Source organism: Stegodyphus dumicola, chromosome 6, assembly GCF_044657685.1.
Source record: "Stegodyphus dumicola isolate Sdum_Otavi_A_Nest chromosome 6, ASM4465768v1".
NCBI lineage: Eukaryota > Metazoa > Arthropoda > Arachnida > Araneae > Eresidae > Stegodyphus > Stegodyphus dumicola.
In genome coordinates, this window is record NC_140773.1 from 77,753,396 (window position 1) to 77,775,214 (window position 21,819).

Below are 21,819 nucleotides of genomic sequence, written 5' to 3' on the forward strand. Positions count from 1 at the left end.
TCGTTACTGTGCTCTTTTTTGCAAATATTTAACGCGGGCAATTTACGTCAAGCCTGTATCGTTCCAACGTAATTTGTTGTTTTTCTATGCGCTCGTCAATTTGCGCGTTTGACCGATTTCAGTATTAAGTAAAATTAGTTTATGAAATAAATGCAATAATTTTGTTTGCTCAATTATCTTGATAATTTACGTTTACATCCAAGCCATTAAAAATGCATTTCTGATTTTAAAACAATTAAAAGTTTTCTTCTGACTCAGTATTGTCAGTTATTAATATTACATTTTCTTTTTAGGGTGACATAGAACAAATTACAATCACTGGTAGCCCTGACGCTGCTGAAAATCAGTGCAATGCAACAACGCAACCATTGGTAAGTAAGGATTTTTCGAATACATGGTTTTCCTTTATCATAAAAACCAAGTATGCATTTGAAAGATAATTTTTTCTGTTAAAAAGAACTAATAATAATCTTTCCATAGTTAATTTTATAATACTGAATTTTAACACGAGTTAAGTTGAACAGCGGTTATGCTGAAAGTTTTTGAAAGGAAGATAATTATGATGTCGAATAAATGTGAAGAGTTTTTATAAAAGGATTATTAAGCTTTTTAATATAACCTAGACTAAAACATTTCGTTCAATGCACGCAACATGTTGCGAAAAATAGCACCTTTAGTTCACTTCGAAAGACTGAAAACGAATTTGATTAAGAAGGTATGTGTAATAATAAATTAACGAAGTGTCACTCTGGCACAATGATAGCGCCTGACTCCAAGGTAAATAAAGATTTTAGGCATAATTAGTCGTAAAATGTTTAATTAAAAAGTTTAATGAAAGGATACAGGTTTTCTTAGTTACAATGGTCCTTTACGTGTGTTGCTACTGAAAAATAAAGAATCTGTTTCGCAGATTGTTCACGTTTAGTTATGTCTCGCAAATATAAGAATATAACTTATAATACATAGAATGTTTACTCGTTAAAATTAATGCAAGTAGCGCCTACAGCTGAATTATGACGTCTTCGATAAAGAAGGTGAAATAACCGCAAAGTGAAATTCTCCCTTCTTTTTTAATTAAATGCTGAAATAAAACTAAAAAGAACATTATATTATAATTGTGACTTATTATAGCCATTTTCATAAAACAGCAATCTTATCAGCACCTGGAAATACTTTAGGAATTTTTTCAAAGAGTTAAATTAATTTTGAATACTTAATTCGTTACAGAAGTATCGTAACTTCTTTTATATGGACATGAGAATTATTATCCCTCTATGTACGCTGTGGAAATAAATTAACTTCTTGAGCTCTGTAGAGATCGCGACGTCAGAAATGAGCGGCCGTCAGTTATGAAAATTTCAAATAGTAGCCCTCGCTTTTTCGCATCACAATAACTCAAAGAAACATAAACGATACTGAATTGAACCTTGTAGCTTGTAGAACGCAAGCGCAAGAACAAAAAGGCGACATGCAACCGTGCATAATATCACTAGAAACTGTGAATTTGGAGAACTGTGCCCCCATAGCGCAGAATATCTTCAGAATGTCTTATTTAAGTCGCAGTATCCCGGGATATACTTAGGTTATCCTGAATATGTTGATTCTCAGATGTACTCAGGATACTGTAATTTAACATCCTGAGGATGTCTTGTTTAAGTCGCTATGTGCCGATATATATGAGGATGACCTAAAGATGTTGATTCTCAGACGTCCTGAGGACTTCCTCAATTTCACATCTTAAGGATATTCACAGTGCATTTTCAGGAGGACATCCGTTGTCAAACATTCTGACGATATTTGTTCTCCAATCTACCAGTTTTAGTTTTTTTGACACGGCGCATCTGAAAGCATTTATTTAATTTTCATGCCTATTTTGCGAAGAGTTTTTTCTAAATAAAAATATTGATATCCAGCTTATTGTGCGTCTTGCCGCGATGCATTTTCTCTTCTTATAGGAAACCAAAGAATCTGTGCTTTGCGTCTTCGCAAACAGTTATTTCTTAGCTTCTGCTTTTTTCGCAAAGATAGTAACACAATGGATATGCATTTTATAGGTTTTCTATGCAGCAATGTTGACGAATTACGTCGTTCCAGAGTTGCAATAGAAATATGTCCAGCCATTTTACCTTTACGTGGTCATTAATGTTCCCCAAAACGCACATCAATAATTTCTGGTCGTTGGAATATGTGAAATAATTGTAAATAAGGAATTCTAGATGCGTAATGATTTATAAGAAATCATTTAGCATGATGTTTTATAGATTCTAGCTTCAATATTACTTCAATGATATTCAATTGCTTCAATGATACCCCACATGCAATGCGGTATCACCTCTGACGGCCTGCTTTAGACATTTGTAATCCAAGTAAAAATGCTTTGTTTACCCACTGGACTTTCTAACCCTCGTTTGTCGTTCCTAGCTGAGATTTTTCGAGCTACAGAAGCTAAATTCAGTGAGATCGTTGCTGTTGACACCATTTTCGAACGCATAGCTTTGCGGCCCTTACGTTTTTAATTTCAGTTCGACTCGCTGAACCGTGCAATCACTAGAGATCGTGCACATGAAAAGCTAGTTACTGCTATGTGAAATATTTATTTTTTCCTTAAGTCGTTAGAAACCCTTCTAATGATCTGAAAATTAGAGAAGCAGACATTCAAGAAAATAATTCTACAAATCTAGGTAATACAAATTATACAAAGGCAGCACTTCATGAGCAGATCTGCAAAGCTCAGTTAAAGACTTGAAAAGAACTTACAATTATTTTTTTATATTGATTTATAAATATTGCAAAATGCAATTTGTAAATTTTGATTCTTATGCAGGTTGATCCAAAAGCCCTCAACTCAAAATTTCAAAAATTGTGAAAATTTAATAATAAATATTATTGGGAATTTGTTTCAATGAATGACACCCCTGTACTATAATAATAGTATATCACTTGAAATTTCATTTGAGATTTAACCTGTTAGCTTTAAAATCAATTTGTCAGGCACAAGATGAAGATGAGTTTTTCCAAGTAGAAATAATTTTTCTGATTGAGCATTAATAAGAAAAATGTTGAAGCGTTTAAAGATACCTTCTCAAATGTTATTGAACTTGACAAGAAAACTATTTTCCGCTTGGCAACCGGATTTTGAGAAACCGGAAACGTGCAACATAAGAAACGGAATGACTGCTCATCTATTCTGATATTGGACAAAGTCGAGAATAAAATAATGCAGTAGTCAACAAAGAATAGGGCAAAACTGACATCTCAATCAAATTTATCATAGGGGTATACAAACCGTTTCTTATGGTGAATGTTTCCAGTTTCTCGAAATCAGTTTACAAAGAGAAAAATCATTATGTTAAGTACTAATGTTCATTCATAAAATTGCTTTCTGTAATTCATAAAATTATGTTAAAATTCATAAAAATATGTGTTGGTAGCACTCATCTCCCTCCTGAATCCAAAACACAGGTCGTCAAGATAACATCATAAAATGCAACTGAAATTTCAAGTGATATATGTATTATTTTTAAGATTACAGGGGTTTATCTATCGAAACTATTTGCCACCGATACTTATTTTGGAAGTTCCACAGTTTTTGAAAGTTTGATCTGGCCGGATATTTTTAATTTTAAGTTACGTTAATAATTTATAATATTTATTTAAATGATAGGTTTTTAACAACCAGTTAAAACTATTTAAAAAATCTTTATATATTTTTTCTTAAATATAGCATATTGCAAACTACCTATTCAAATACCCCTGATCTATGGGCTTTGTCCTTGGAATGTATTGAAATAATACTTATTTAAACTATTTGCCATTAAAATTCATTTTGAGGATTTTTTCTTTAAATTTTTGACATTTTTTGAAAGCCTGATGTGCGCGAATTTTGAATCTCTTTATTGTTTGAATTAGTTGAAGGATCTATTAAAGTTTTCTCAAGTGGTTGCAATTTCGACGAGTACCATAGCTTCCTACGAAATGACATTGATATGTTTCGCAAAGAGATACATGAAAGAGAATAAAAGTAGGCTTATCTAATTAATTCATTATTCACTGGCTTAAAACAAATAATAAACCTTTTTTCAGTGACGTTAAGTGTTTACCCGCAAATATCGGATTCGCGTTAAGCACGTATACTTATACTGATGAAGTGACTAATTGTTTATAAAAACAAAAGAATCAGCTTTTCCATGTATATGTTACTGTGAAAGACCGAAACCTGAAGAGTGTCGATATTCTTCGGCGAACGTCAACATTCACGTTGTCGCTTGGTTATGTCCGAAATACTTGTTAAATATTCTTATTTCTCATTTACACCGGAGCCGGTAAACAAATATCGACGTTGACCATGCACTGACGATGGATGTTGAATAAAATACTTTTGTTACTTGTTTAAATCATACTTTATTATTAAAACGTATTATGATACATTTCAATATAGGAGAAACCTTAAGTAACAGCAGATGTAAATAAACTGTTGAACATAAAACGAAAAAATTCTAAACGATAAAAGAAAATAACACCAATAATAAACTTAATTATGTGATCTTAATTATGACTGTGTTATACAATCTTATTCATTGCATCAATTTAAACTGTTAAGATACTTTGAATTGCACAAGGGGATTCCTTTGTTTTTACAACTGCATTTAGTTGTAGAACACTTCTTTCTTCTCGGCTTCTCGTTTCGACCTCCACCAGAGCATATCTGTGCTTATCGACATACACCCGTGATGTCCGAATGTATAAGAATATATCCAAATTTTGGGTCCTGCACTGGCATATTGGGTATATGTTGAAATTCACCGGAGAAATGTCGGAATTTTCCAATTTCGGTCTTTCACGGTAACATAGATACCACATTATAACGCAAAGCCCAAAAAGCTCCGAGCTAAAAAAAGGCCACTGGAATTTTTTCCAGTGCAATTCGACGCAAGTTTTTCAAAATTTAAAATAAATTTTTATTTTATTTTTAAACAAACAGTTTTAATGGATATGTCGCGCATATAATGATCTAAACAACCATCGCAGAGTTTTGTGCCATAAATCATCGAAAAGACTGAAAAGTAATCTTCAAACTGTAGTATATTCCGAAATTCTTTAATTTAAAAGTCCAATGTTTGAAAATTCTTCAGAAATCTTCGGTTTTTCTTCATTGTATATCTAATGTTTTGAAACTCCAGCATTAGAAAACTTTGTTCGAAAACAATGATTTCTTTTTTCGTTATTGTTACTATTATTATTATTATTATTATTATTATTATTATTATTATTATTATTATTATTATTATTACTATCATCATCATCACTGCACTAACATAAACCGTTTACATTTTGTATTTTCTGGAGGTAAATTTCTTTTCTTACCAAGTGAAAAACAGATATGTCATTATACAAAATCGATCAAAAAAGAATGCTCAATCGACTGCAGTTATGTAATAGTAAGCACTAGATAAATGAAACTTTATAGATAAAAGCATTTGTCCTTTGGATCTTTGGAAATGTCATTAAATATATGATTCATTTGCTTTACTGTAATGTAGCCGTGTTTGTTTCTGTTACAAAAATTCACGTCCATTCCATCGACTGCCTTTTGCTCTCAGGATCGAAATGAAACATTCAGGTTTCATCGCACGTGATGATTCCATGAGAACATTCTTTACAATCCCAAAAGAAACCTTGTAGAAGATCGTTGCATACTTTTTACCTGAATTGCATTACGCCTCTTGTAAAACCTTGTGTATTCTGGAACCCAGCCAAGGCAAATATTTCTGTATTCCAGTTGTATTCGTGTTAATACAAAACCTCTAGCCATGTCTGTGTACTCACTGAGCTATCTCGTGGTAATGCATTTACCATTTTGGATAAGTTCCTCCACGATTGATGCGTTTTAATCGATTGTGACGGTTGAAGTTTTACCTGATCATGACTAGTTCTCAGTATTGCATTCAGCTTCTCGAAACCTCTGAAGTCATCGACACTCGTTACTTCGATTCAGACCTGGTAAGCAGTTAACCTTTTGATTGTCATCAACGAGCTGATCTCGCATTCCAGTCACGCCCCGCAGCGGACGCATATGAACCCAGCTCGCATTACAAATTAACAGTTGACAGATATCGCACACATATTTGTAAAGAAAGTACTACTTAATCTCTCAAGTGCCAAATGGTTAAAGATTTTGGTGCCCCCACATATGTTTACGCCAGCATTTTCTCCACTCCCTCTTTCTCTTTCGAATTTGGTTTAGTTGCACTATCCATTCAAAGGTAAAACCGCAAATGAGAGAATTTTTAGTACCCCCTTTTTTTCAATACCTAAAAACCCTTTTCTGATATGCCTTTTCCTTGATTACCTAAGCATGTGCTTATATTGCTTAATGGTTAGTTCAGCCCTGCTTCGATTCATTTCTTTGTCTCAGTAAACTGGCAACACCTTACTTTGAATCGATATTGCTAAGTTAATACCCAGACTTATAGAGTAACTATGTCACTGTAAAATGGAATAATAAGATGTCACGTTGATCACCCATGCTGGTTCAATTATAAAAACAAAAAAAAAAAAAAAAAAAAAAAAAATTAGGAATAGGTTAGGTAGTAAAGGACAAATGATTCTGCATAAAAAAGTTCAATTTATCTAGTGCTTGCTATTAATTGAGCTACAACGAATTCTACGTTACGTTTTGAACGAAGAATTAATCTTTCGCATTGATCCACATAATGACTGCATTTAACGAAAATTTCTTCTTTCATTTAATTTGGTCATTTTGGTTATTAAAATAACAACAGCTAATTTTAATCAAATTACTGCAGTTAGATGCGGAATAATTTTTTTCTTTCCTGACTAGAGTACCCGAACAAGAACCTCTGCCTCCTTACATAGTGCACAGAATGACCTACCTGTTAGAGGTGACATCATCCATGATGCAGACATCATCATCGATGACGAAGACGTTCTCGAAGATTTGGGATCAGGACATAGAGGAATGATACCTGATGAAAACTACGAAGAAAAGAAAGATTCTCCCAAACTCTTGAAGCGTAGAAAAGAGGTTTCCTTTTACTTGTGGTTTTTGTAATTTACTATTTGTATTTTATATGACATTATCACTTTTATTAATTTAGAAGTTAAACAACAAAAAACAGCGTTATATTTTTAAATTTTCACGGGACTAGTTTTGATGGTTTTACCGAATAACCAGCCTCATCTGCCAAAGCGCAAATGAATAATATAAAATATAGTAACTAGATAAGATGCGAATGGCTGGAAAGGAGTTAAGCTACTGGCGCCATCTGTTGATGAAACGAGAACTAGAACGTAATATCCTTAAAATTTGAAGGCAAAGATGGATTGGAATTGGGGCCGTTAACTAGAACCGAAAGACTTTTTGAATGTGAAATGCCTCTAGAAAATATAGTTCACCAATGGAAGATGTTTTTTGAATAATTTTGGCTGTAGAAAAATTTAAATTGTGATTATTCGGACCAACCATGCTGGGCAACAAAAGACTTCTGCGTTTCCTTTTTTCTAACACCTGCCTCATGTTCGTTAACGCGAAATTTTAAGGCTGTCTTAGTTTGACCAAAGTAAATTAAACCACACTGGCAAGGAAGCCTGTAAATATCCCAGGAATTCATATCCGGAAATGGGTCCTTGAGTATGGAGCTCGGAATTTTATTCATGGGAGAATAAACGACCCGAAAGTTAAATTTCTGTAAAATACGTGCAATTTTATAGTTAATTGATGGAAAGAAGGGAATGACAACAGAATTCTTTTTAGTCTCCTAAGACAAAGTGTGCCTTTTGGTGTGTTGAGATGAGAATTTTTTTAACTGCTTCATTAATAATGTCGGGTGAAAAGCACCTATCAATAGCTACTGCTTTTAAATAATTTAGTTCTTCATGAAGAGACAGTTTGGAAGAGCAAACTTGAAGATTTTGTTGCTTGACTTCTAAATTAATACTTGTTCGGCATGTTATTGTATATTAATTATTATCATTTTTGTTTAAGAGTTAATGTTTTGATGTTGCACCAGATAGCATGGTAGTTGGCAAGCCGAGAGTTAAGCTATTACCCTGCTTTCGAATACCAGAATGGATTTCAACCTTTGCATTTGAATATTGTCTCAGTGGCACAGCCACAGTTAAAATTTTTTATTCGAGTGTTTATAAATAGGAAGACTATAGAGGTTAGTGATTAAGAAAAAGGAGTAAAAGATGCTCTGATTCTTTCCAACTGGAGGTGCTCTCGCTCAAAATTCGAGCTGGGCATGAAATCATCCTAACGAAATAAATGAATTTTCAAATTATGTTAATGTTATATGGCATCGATTTTCATAATTTCAAAAACATATACAGTTGAACCTCGAGATACAAGTTTAATTCGTTTCAGCATTGAGCTCGTATAGCGAATTTCTCTTATTTAGAAACAAACTTGCGCATTGAAAATAATGGAAATCCAGTTAATCCGTACCGCACCCCCAAAAATATCAACATAATAATCAATTTTTCTAATAAATAACACTGGTAAATAATATAACCGTAGTTTATCTTTATGATAGCTTCCGACACTGACCTATTAAACTGCTTCTCGTTAATCCACACCAACAACAGCTTCTAGTGGGTTTGGACGGTGCTTGGAAGTAACGGTAACTCCTTCGGCTGCATCAAGTTCATTAATTTCTTTCTTTTTCTTCAAAATAGTGCAAATCATCGATGTCGAGAAAGGCTTTAAGTCTTCGCCAGTTCCATCACTCTTACATCATGCGTAGTTTCATCTATGATTTCATTCTTAATTTCAACGGCCATAGCTTTTTTATTTTTCTTAGCAGCAATGTCTGAGGCAGCAATCTTGTTGAAAGCATCGCGAAATAATTATTTTCACGTTAAATGTAACAAACAATTAACTCTCAAGCGCACAACACGTAGGTCAAAGACACTGATTGATCTGACGAATCAATAGGCACTGGGGCCTCACTGAAGTTTCCATGGTGTCGATAATATAGCCAAATCTTTCCATAGGGTTGGCTTGAGTCCCCGGTACTCTAGATGTAGTTGGGACCAGGTTAACTGTGGAGTTTTCCATTGTTCTAAACTGTTTCGGACGCCAGTTATAGAATCGGCGTGCTTTTTTTTTGGAGGGGGAAGCATATAATGTGTACTCTACGTAGAAGTCGAAGTAGCGAATACTCGCTATGCCTTGAAGATTAAATAATGTAGAAGGTTTTAAATAACCTTTTAATTGAAGTAAAATAAACAGATGCACGCACTTGGTACAATTCACCAATACTTTTGACTAACTAAATTTAACAGAAAATAAAGATGTAAATGTACATTAAGTGAAGATTGCTAACGACTGGCTCCTTAGCTTAACGAAACGCTAAATCGGCTCCACACAGTAGAGCCGAACCTAGAAATATCAGTATAAACTGAAAGGTGTCTAACACCGACTAGAGAGCTAATTGCAAACACGTAGCATAAATTCAGAACTATCTCCATTACTACCCTTTTTGAACTCTTGAAACGCAGTTTAAATACTGCTTCTGAAACACGTTTAGATTAGCATACTATGACATTTAAAAATTTACATTTGGCAGAGAACTGAAATCAGAAGGGAAAGGAAAGTAAAACTAAAAATAATTGCTTAGAATAGAATAATGTCTTTGCAATGCGTTTGATTATCAAAAATATAATAAACATAATATTCTACAAATAAATAAAATGGTTTTAAGGAAAATAAAAGATGAAAATAATGGTATAATTTTGCAAGAATTCTTTGAATTAAAATTGAAACATGTATGCCTATAAACCTGAAAATGTTAACCTAAGAAGTGAAAAGGTATAAATAAAATGTATCGTTAAAAACAAAATTTCATTTGAAGTTCATAAAGATTGTTTGTTTAATATAAGTGAACATTATGGAACCATGAATATCATTAGAAGTATAAATCATGACTTAGATTTGGTCCAAGTGAATAAAAAATTCATTATTACTAGATGATAAGTACTTTAGTTTAGAAGATGGAATTTACATGAGAGCATTAGGCCATTTTAAAATTTTTTCATTAATGGAAGAATTCAACAACTTGGGATCATAACACGGAAACTGTTAAACTGCGTGATTTATATCCAAGGAAATATAATCTGCTATCTTCGAAACAAGTTCTGTCAAAATGTGGAGATTTGACAACAGCTAACTTAGCAGTAGATGAAAAGTTCTTATCTTAAAAAGTATCATGCTAAACTCTCTGATGTACCATGGAAGATATAATAAATGGGAAGTGTATTTTTAATACAAAAGGTGAAATACATAATAACCTCCCTTAAAATATCCTAGCTCGATAATTTTAATCTCCAGCTTGGAAGTTTGAACCTGTAAATTAAAGTTGATTTGGAGAACTACAAAATTGCTAAATTATATATTTCTTTTTAATTCTTTGTTTAATATATACTTTCATATTAGAAAAATTAAATTACCTTTTTTTACCTTCAGGTTGACCTTCCGCGGGCATTTAATAACTACTTATAAAATACCCGAAAAATTAAATAATTATTGAGTATAAAAGTAAGTTATTCAGAGTTTGAAGATACTTTTTTTCCATAAGAAGTCTCATCTTTCTTTAAAATCAGCATTACGGCAACCACTATCATAAAAGACCAAAATTACTGGAACCAGAAAATCGTTGGCGTCTGTTTGGGAGGTATCATTGTACCGTGTGCGCAACTGTATAAGCCCAATTAAAAGCACCGTTTGAAATAATGGGGTTCACCCCTCTCCCTTCCATTCGACGAAATTGTCGTGTTTCATATTGGCTTCAGAAATTTCTGGATATTATATTTTAACGCAGACAATGGCAGCATTATAAATATTAATTTGAATTTTCTGCTTCATTAAAGATCAGAAAATAGAGTTCAATTGGTGATTCTGAAATCAATTCAGTATTATTTATTAAACTATAATTATCGTATTCATGCATTGCTAAAAGTTTAGACCGAAACGTATTCAAAGAGAAAATGATTCTACTGTGCCCACATTTTTTTGTGATTATTCATGTAACTGATTCAATTTTACAATTCTTTCTAAGATAACTAAAAAGAACAAAATTCACTTCTTGGTATTAGGAATATTCAGCCATCGTTTTAGCAGAAAGCCGTATTTCTGACATTGCAGTTAAATTAGGTGCTAAGAAGCATTTATGGGTAGGATACCATATGACTAAGTTTAATAAAAATTCGATAGACTTTCTGTTCTTAAGCGATAAGAGCAAATTGCACATTTCTTCTTTAAGCAAGCGAACCTCTGGCCTTCTTTCAGTTGGTGGTGAAATAGAAGCTTTTCGTGCTCATATAAAGAGCAAGAAGTGCAAGACAATGAAACTGTTTCCAAAATAGAAATACTTTTTTATTTCTTTTATTTAAATTGCAATAAGTTAGTTACTTTCTCTGGATTCCGCGATGAACTAGTGGTATGCCGTAACTAGTGGTAGAACTAGTGGTATTTAGAAACTTTAAAAAAATGCGAAAAGGAATAGGAACAATAAGGCCTGCTTTAAAAGTGTTAATTTAGTTCGTATTAAAATAAATAAATCAACAGGATTTAAAAAAATTCTGTTAATCATTTCAGTAGAGCATTTTTCATATCGTTAACCATTTTAAAATTGCACAACGTTTAACTTCTGTATGATGAATATATTATTTGATTTTTGTGTTCATCATGTATTAATGATACATCTTTTTTTATTATAATTTCACGTTATAATTGAAATTTAAGCTGCTTAGGTGAATTAAAAATAAATTGAAATCTTAAGGTCCAAAGGATATGATAAATAAGACTTAAAATTACGAAGTGGACAGCTAATTAGCGTGCTGATCCGAAGCAGTTTGATTGCTTATTTGCGCATTCGTCCCTTTTAGGAGACTTGCAATTTATTGCAAGTCTCCTAAAAGGAGTCTTAATTTATACTACATTATCGTAATAACTTTAGTTTGATTTTCAAGAAAAATGTAAGGAAAATATATTGATCCCTCTTAATTTCCATACAAGCATTTTTGCTTTTCAGTTTCTGTATTTATCCTTATCAAAATTACATTTCGTGTACATGAATATCTATGTATGCTTTTGTAATGATATAAACAGTAAAATTTGTTTTAATTAATGTATTTAAAAGAGTTACAAATAGTCCTTCCAAACGTGTGTACTTTCTACTCTTTTTGAAATTCTCTATAAAGCATTTAACTGAAATGCAAGATATAGCACATAGGAGCTGAATGACTTTAATGTATTAATTTTCTCAACTGAACACTGCGTTGTAATAGTTAAATGTAAAGTACAGATATAACACGATACGTAGAATAATATCACTAGTATCATTAGAAAGCTAAAACTTCTTGCGGCCTATCGCTATTCTTAGCAACATAACTTAGGTAAGAGTGGATGAAAGCTGTCTACCCAGATCTTTGAATAGAGCTAATGCAACCTGAGCTCTTTGGATTCATGTGAAAAACAATTTTTATTTAAACAGCGGTTATTCTCAAAGGATGTGAAATGACTTCTGTTTCGTAATTTTTAATGCGAGGTATAAGGTAACTGGAAAATATTAATGCGAACAATATTATATGTCTAGCCTAATTTTTTACCAGTTATTTGATGGCTCTTTGCTAATATATGCTATAGAAAGTTAACATTTCTGATTTCTAGGTGCTGCGTGAAATATAAAAGAGTAACATCTTTACCAGCATTTTTGTTTCTTTTTGTACATTACCCTTTTTCGGTTTGTTTTCGTCAGTCATATAACGTTTTGAAAAACGTTCCCTACTGGCTTCATTTTTTTTTCTCAAATATTGATCCTCGACACATGCTTCTAACTAGAATGCTTCTCAGTATAAAGTATAGAATTAAAATAATTTCAGATGCTTTTGTATGTGGAAAATTTAATTTTTTATAGAGTATCTTTACAGCTAAAGGTGTAATAGTCAAATACTTACTACGCTTCCCTTAAATTAAATACAAATGTTTTATATACTTCTGAGAAAATTTTGAGCACAGCTTATTGATATCAGCTGTGATGTTTATGTGATGTTGATTTTACTCAACATGAAACTGTTAAAAACAAATGACTTTTGCTTTGCAGATTCTGTTCTAAATCTGATCAAAATTTATTAGTAGTGTACTTTGAATAGCTATCTAGTAAGTCACTAAATTCTTCCGCTATTATTTCCAATAATTTTGCACATAAGGTATCTTTTCGCATTTAATTTAAGAAAGCTGTGAGGTTTTTATCTCTCTTTATCGCGTGTCTTTGTGGTATAACTGGAAAACGCGCCCGATTGGCAATCGAAAGATACGGAGTTCGTATCCCTACAGTGCACCCGATATTTATCATGTTTCTTACTTCAAGTAAATTAATGGCTTTACAGTGTATGAGAACATTTAAAACAATATAAGAAAAAAATAGAGTTTTGTTAAAATGGATATATTGTAATTTCATAGAATGATTTTTTTTTATGACGGGCCAGAAACATTCATTATAGAGGCACTTAATAGGCAGCCAACGTTACCTCATACGAAGGGGCGGACAATTTACATCCACGCCTTCTTTGGAATTCCAACCCGGGAACTTCGGTACGGCAGTCAATGTTATTAACTACTTTCCCATTTGGACGGCTTTCATTGAATGATGTATCACTTCATTTTGCAGTTGTTTTGAAACATATCTCCGGAGTTAAATCTGAAATAAATTACTCGGGAATTCAACATTTTTCCTAATCTTGCTCGTGATCGGTTTCTTCTTTTAAAAGAATTTACATAACTTTTGGGGTCTTCTTCTTAAGGCATCTAGACGTCTGAAATATTTCATTGTTTATTATTCAGTGTCATGCGAACTAAAACTCATGTAAACATTTCTCGTAAACAGGGTATCCCCGAATAACCGGAAAAATAAAAGTACGCGTGCATTTTACTATTACAGAATGTGCCTTGTTAGCTTAAGTTTTCCCGTTCCTATCTGCCATGTAACATAACGTGTAGTGATTCGTCTTCAGTGCTGTTTTTTATATTTCTCTTCTGTATTCTGCCGTTTTAGTAATTTTCGACCAACAAAGAACAATGAGTGCGCTTGAAATATAGATCATTGTTGAGCAAAACAGCAGTTGAGACGGTTATGCTTCTGAAAAACCTTTAAAGATTGCACTTTGAATAAATTACTGGTATGTGAATGATGTTCCAGACAAAAAATATGGCGAAATGTTAAAGGAAAACTTAGGCATGCTTTGTTGAATCTTCATTTGACATGGACTTTCATTGTCTTTAGAAGATCATTAAAAGCCATTGATCAGATCTCGGAAGACATGGTCTCTGTCTCTACAATTCTTTTAAAGAGCTAGTGTTTTTTTATCTCACTAAATATTCGTCCCAAGCATGAACATTTTTGTATTTCCTCTGATAAGGAAAGGTCCCAAAAACCTATTCAGTGGATAAAAAATATATTCAAAGATGTAGATGTGCGGTGCAAGGAAATACTTTGCGCGTTTTCAATAATATTCCGTATGAAGTAGTCCGGAACGGTTATATTTGTTTTGTTATTAACGATGGATGAAGAAAAAAGATATCGATGCTGTGGATAATAACGTAAAAGGGAGTAAAATATGTAAGTATAATGTAATTGCTTGAAATATTATCAGTTTTGTCACTACCTTGTATATTCTTTAGTTTTTAAGAAGCACTGAATTTTGAGCTTGGCATTGCATATTAAAAATATAAGCATCTGATAATTATTTCGGAAGGTAGGCCTTCGGCTTTCTCAGAGGTAGAATTATACGCTACGTAACATCCATTTTGTAATCATCGTAAATATCAGAGCAGCGTGTTAGTAAAAGGAGTGAAAGGTTGATGAAGGGGTAGCAAAAACGTGTTGATCTGGAACCTTTCGGAGATGGTATTAATTACTGTAATTGATATGAGGCCTTATTAATCTTCATTTACAAGTGCCGTTGAAGAATTAAGAAATTAAGTCAGATTATATTCAAGACAGATACTTAATAGGGAAGTCAACAGGAAGAATCTTTTGCGTTTCATTTCTTTTTTAGCTCTTTTAACCTGCTGTTCCGTAGTGGGTATCATATTAGCATCAAAGTTAAAGCAGAAGCCAGAAAGTAAAATAGCAGTTCTCAGATGTGAAGAACATTTAACAAGTAATAATACTATGCATAACTAAACACTACTTTTGAAAAACGTCATTATGATATGTCATAAATCGTTATGATATATCATAAATAAAATATGATATATAATCAACTATCTAAATTCTGACAGAAAGATTGATTTGTGATATTCCTCAAAAAACATTCAATAGCTATCTTGAATTTTATCACAGTCAATTCAGTGTTCTTGCAAATACTTCGTCCCTGAGGTGAATCCAGGTCTCATTCGCTGTCATCAGACATCCATAAAATGCCTGATCAATATTTCACGAGAAGACTTCATCTGATTTCTTCTTGGTGCTTTTTTCGTCCATATATCTGAGTCTCATCGAGAAGAGACCTATAGACATTCGGAGAATTTGCTTTTCAAAGATTAGGGCTGAATCTTTAGTTCTGTAGCAAACTGAAGAGCTCTTATTTGCTTGCTATGTAGGAAAGTATCTGCTATGTTTATGTCTGCTGAGCCACCAGATCTTCTACGCCCGAGCTTCTGCTGGCGATCCTTTTCTAGTACCTGCTAACCATGTTTTAACAACATTGTCTATCTCGTAGTAGTTGCACATGAGGGTGCAAATTCTTATTATCTACGTTCTTTAAGCTTTCATGTCCTGCATGGATACTGGCTGGTGTTACACTTTTCAAAGTGAAAAAATTGAATATTAACAAACAATAGACTTCTAATAGACATCTTCGCCTTATCAACATTATTTCAGTATTTCGCAAAACTTGAGAAGCACATACACCTGCACATTTACAGTGAAATGTGATTTAATATTTAACAGGTATTTCAATCCCGATGTCCTAATACATCGTTTTTAAATATGGAATTTACAGAAAATATGATAGCAACTCTACATAATAATAATAACTATAGCAATAATAATAATAATATTTGGAAGAGCTAAAGCAACAATAATTATCTCAACACATCAAAAGGCACCCTTTGGTTTTAGTGGATTATAAGAATTATGTTGCCAATCCTTTCTTTCCATCGATTAGCTATAAAACTTCGCTTATGTTACAGAAATTCAACTTCTGGATGATTTTATCTGTCAGTAAAATTCGCAGTTCCATGTTTAAGGACGCCGTTCCGGATATTAACTCTTGGGGTATATACAGATTTCTTGCCAGTGTTGTTTAATATAGGTTGGTCCAACTAAGAAAGCCTTAAGAATTCGAGCAAAAGGAAATGAGGATATGTTACGAGAAACGAAACACGTAATCCTCTATTGCCCAACACTGTTGGTCAAATTATCACATTTTCCATTTTTCAAAGTATTCAAAAAATGTCTTCCGTTGGCAAGTCAGATTTTATAGAGGTGTTTCACGTTGACGAAAATATTTCAAACCTAGTTAACGATGACAATTCCAATCTATCTTTACCCTAGTCTTTTTAGGTAATATTTTCATAGTTGTTTTCATTTTGCCATCAGTAGATAGCGCTAGTAGCGTGACTTCCTTCTCTTAATTTCTGTCGCCTGACCACAACCTTCTCTTTCGTCATCTGTATTTCTGTAGCTGTAGAAGAAGTTTCTACATTTAAACTTTCGAAACTGATCTTTCAAATTTATGAATATTACTCTGATTTCTATCGCTTTAACTCCGCCATTTATATTCGTTATTTAGCGTGTTATTTTAATTTACTGATAATAATAATTATAAAAAGAAGGAGAAAGAAAGAATGAAATTTTTTATGGCGCATCAGAGGATATGTCAAGTTTTTAATGCTTTCGCTGAACATCACAAGTTACCAATCTGCTCTTGGATTAACTCCTGCTGACATAATATTTTTTTTCTTTATAGTTTTATTATGAAGCATCGCTTTCTCTCACTTGGCAATAAAGAGAAAATTCCAAAATCTTTAAAACAGGATAATTTCGGACTTCTTGATAGAGTGCTACGTGTTGCCTACAATTTTTATATTCACTATATTTTTTTTTGAAAACTTACCGCTCGAGCGCCCAGCAGCATAAAAGAGTTATCATAAAAAAGAAAATAGTATGTAATGAGTTTAATGAGTCCAGCTAGTGTCGTTTCATAAAAATGTTTAATATTTCTAATTAAATATCTCATGATTTGAACGCATTTTTTTAAATCAATCAGATTAAAAAGTAGAAAAAGTAAGAACTGCGTTTATTGCTTTTCGATCACTTTGTTTACTATTCAAAAATTGAAAGATTAAATTTGAAAGTTAAAGCTTGTTTTACGCCTTATTCAATTCCAAAACTCTGGTGCGTGGAGATAATAAGTATTTTATTTGAGGCTGCGCCAACACATTGCTTTCATTTACAACTAATTTATGGATTAAAATTGAAAGATAAATATCTTACATTTTGCCGAATGACAGACAACATTCTGGCGCCCTGGAGATTTTATTAGAACAGTGTTGCCATTCATTTCTCCCTTTCAAATCGCTAAGATTTTAAAATTTGTGCAAAATATTAAATAAATCAAAAACAAATCCGAAATTCAAAATTCTATTCCCATGTTTGGGTAGAGCATTACGAGTATAAAATTTTCGATGGTTTTAGGTGCCGTCGTTTCCCCACAATGCAAGGAACGTACATACAGATTCTGCATTATTCGATCTTTTAATAACCACAAGGCGATAGAAGTTGGTGGAAACAATTTATAAAGGGGTTTCGGCATTACGTGTGCTTCTAGACTAATAGCATTTCTGGCGCTGATAATATTTCTGGCTCATCTCTTAAACCGTACTTGGTGCCGTTGCATTCCTAGATTCCCAAAATTCTGTATCTACAAACAAAATCAAAATAGCTTTTAAATAATAGATTCCTCTTCTTCACAAAACGAATAGATACGGCGGCGAAATGAAATATTATTTAAGTAGGTGAAGTAAAGCTTAGCAGATGTGGTAGAGTTTTCTTTAAATCTGCATTAGTCTGAGTTTAATTTTTGATTAAATTTTCATGGGTCTAGTTACTTGCAAATACGAACTATCGATGCTTTAATGTTTCGGTACTCACTGATTGTATAACCTCTATCCACAAAGTTCGGTGAATGTTTCTATAGTTACAATTTGTTGTTGTCTCACATAAGCCAGATGTTAGTGTTCTTTGAAGATATAAATTGTTGGTTGGTAATACATGTCTGAGAACGTTTGTACATGTCCTAGAAACTCCTGACATGGTCGTCTTTAGGGATGGCTTTCAGCTGGTTTGCAACATTGTGTTGGATATTCGAAATGTCCGAAAACATCTCGTCCATTAAGGCTTATTTTAGTTTTGGAGAACAAGAAGAAGTCCGGGGGAAACAAGTCTGGGAAGCAGGGTGAGTGATTCGGGGACACAACTGTTGGCCAAGAACTGCTGCACCAGAAAGGCAGTGTGGGGCCAAATATTGTTGTGGAGTAGGGTACAGTTGCCTTACTTAGTGTACTGGAGGCGTACAGAGTAGAAGAATACCACGAACATTGTCTGGATGCGAGATTGCTTGCTTTTCGGTGATTCTGGACTCATCACCCCATACTCTGACACTTAGTTTCGGGATCGTGCCTCAGGCGCCAGGTTTTGTCTCTCATCACAAATCTTTCAGGAAATTTGGGTTTCGATCAGCCATGTCGGCGAGATCTCCACAGGCGTCAAACCGAAATCGCATTTGTTTTGGAGTCAAAGTCTGGGGCACGAGTCGGAAGCAAAGCTTTGCGTTTCCCCAAAGAGGGTTGCTTCCTTAGTTATTTACTTACCACCAGCTGAGTTGCTGTACTGCCTGTTATATCACTACCAGCATTTGTACTCAGTTGGTGGAGCATTCTATTCTCACTAGGACCAGCCAAAAATCTATGTGATATATTAAAACTTGTATCAGAATTTATAAAGTTACTTCGGAAGATCGGTGTATGTGACCTGTGGTTATTAAAGAGATCTCGTCAAGGCACTATCCTGGGCCAAAGGTTCCTTCACATTTTGTACATTGTCCGGAATGCATGCACAAGCAGGCTGACTACTTCGACGGGGGAGCCTCAATGGTGTCCCGCCCTTCTCAGAAGCGTTAAAACCACTTATATGTGCAATTCAAGGTAACAGCAAGTTCATAGTAATCTGTTATCAGCACGATTCATTTTCGCTGATTTCCCAAGTTTGAAACAGAACAGCATATTAGTTCGATGATCAACTTTGAGTTTTGACAGCAGGCACATTACCTTCATTCTACAATGAGCTGTTTCCGCACGATAAACGCACTCGCAGCGCCGCCGCTTGGCATACACACTCTTATGACCATGAGCATTATGAAGTCATTCACAGAACTTTCTGGAGCGAGGGGGTTGTATATACAACCGACACAATAAATTACGTCATTCCCCCGTATAAGTTGTGTATAATGGCAGCCTTGCGGTGCATTCATTGCAAAGGAAGTTCTTATTGCTAAAATGTCTGTATATTTTCAAAGTTTTTTGTCTTGGAAACAGGATGAAGTTCGAGATGGTTATTAAGCTATGTTTCAATCGAACTTACGGCCAACAGAGGCAGAGTGGTTTATATCTCTGAATACTATTAGTTCGATACAGTTCAAATCCGGTGAACAGGCTTGTTACGCCAGTAATTTCGTGGTTCTTTTTCATGTATAACGTCATAGCAATTTCGCTATATATGTACAGCGTAATAGTAATTTCATGGTTTTCTTCATGTAGTCTTTCTCTTAGAAAGTCCTCAACAAAGGCATTCTTCCTCTTGAGCAGAGAACCCTCGTGTGCTTTCTCGTATACAGATAACCTAATTTTTAATTCTGCTGCCCATTTAGGGAAGAATTTCGAATTCATTCGTATTCTGGTACTTTCATAAATGTGTTACAAACTTAAAAACAATGATTATTTTTGTTAGATCGTTCTTAGATTAAATTTAGAAATTGATAAAGATCAATTAAATTAAAAAAATTTATATTTACATTATTAGTTTAGCACATTTATTAAACAAAATTTAGCTTGCTTTATCATAGGATCAAGTTATTATACGCATGTTATAGAAAGGTGGGTGTACTGTCTAATCTCCCGCTATGTTATTAATTGGATTTAAAAAAATTTAAGCTATTTTGTCTGAATAAAATTAGATTTTAATATTACTGAAACAGAATTGTTGTATCTGTCTGTCATTTCTTTGCTGTAAGTTTTATGTTGATGGAAAGGTCAATCTCCAGAAAATGATTTTTTTGATTTAAAATTCGTAGTATTTCAAATATTATATCTTATCTTCATTCTTAAATTAATACTCCACATCATGTATTTCTAAGTTAAGCGAATTTAGATATCTATTAAAATATGGAAATGTGCTTTGAAAACTTTTAGATTCCTTTGAAAGAGGAAGTGTCGATAAATGAGGATGATGAAAAGAATGACAAGGATGAGGATGACGATGATAGTGATGACATTGATGTTGATGATGATTATGATCAAAAAGAAGATAGAGAAGATGACAGTACAGATGAAGATAACGAAGATATTGAATATGGTACACAGGAAAACGATCTTGTTGATGATCGTAAGAACATCCAAACAACTAAACCGGACTACAAGAAAGATTTTGAGTATGGTCCTCCTGATGAAGATGCTGAGACGGATGATGATCAGTTTGAAGGGTCGGGTGCCGGAGAAGAATTCGGTGAGACCACATTTTTAACAATGGTATCGAACAAATGAATAAATTATTTTTAATTTATGAATATTTTTGCTTTACGTTTTTCCTACATAATTATCTCATTTAACATAAATAACTTTGATATACATAAATAAATTTGTCAGCTGAAAACATATATCGAATTATTAGGAAATTCGAAAACAAATCGAATTTCTCACTAAAATAAAATCTATTAATCCCTATGCATCCTAAGATGAAGTTTCCAAATCCATTCAACCCTGTGCAAAAAACAGTAATAATATATATTATGTTTTGAATTTCATTTTACATTTATTTTCAAAACCTTGCTACATTATACTAAATAATTTGTAATGCAAAATTTTATTTCATTGGACTGCGATTTGTGATCCATTTTCATTTCCACAGAAACAAATCTGAGCCAGAAAACCCAATCCCGTTGCTATTCATTTTGAATTCAAAATTTCACATTATAATATTCCTAGCAAAAAAATGCAAACTCTGATACATTTTGATATGAAAAAATTCAATATTTTTCTATTGGCAAGCTTAGAATGAATATTTTAAATACTACAGAGACAACAAGGAGTGCTGAGTCAAATTTTAGAAAAATTCAACGAAAACATATATTCTCTCTTTAATATTTATAAAAATCATTAATCTATTTTTAAATAGAAAGATTAAAAAGAAATGTAATGAAAGAATTAGACATCATTATGTCTAATGTAACCTTACTTTGTCGAAATCTTTATTATAGCCCTATAAAAACATACCCCTTATTTTACAAAACAATGTAATAGTAAGGTAATAAATGTCTTGATTACTTTTTATAATAATATATTTAGTTCATTTTTATGTAACTGATATGGTACTAGAGGAAAATTATTTTTCCAGGTCATTGCGAACTTGGACTTACAGATATTTCTGGTAAATTATTAAGCAGCTGTGCGAGGACAATAAAGTTTACAAGTCACAAACGATTTCCTTCTTTATTGACTCCCCTATAAATTAAAACATT

The 21,819-nt window shown here is 33.1% G+C and overlaps 1 protein-coding gene across 3 annotated transcripts in view; it reads left to right on the top strand.

Moving 5' to 3' along the window:
* The window catches only part of LOC118187972 (uncharacterized), a 737,440-nt gene that overhangs the window by 631,773 nt on the left and 83,848 nt on the right, over positions 1–21,819 (top strand). For all 3 annotated transcript variants that reach the window (XM_085818560.1, XM_035358288.2, XM_035358289.2), the window contains 3 exons: positions 294–371; positions 6,842–7,045; positions 20,495–20,807. In XM_085818560.1, coding sequence (XP_085674686.1) covers positions 294–371; positions 6,842–7,045; positions 20,495–20,807 — 595 coding nt within the window. The remainder of the gene's footprint in view (positions 1–293; positions 372–6,841; positions 7,046–20,494; positions 20,808–21,819) is intronic.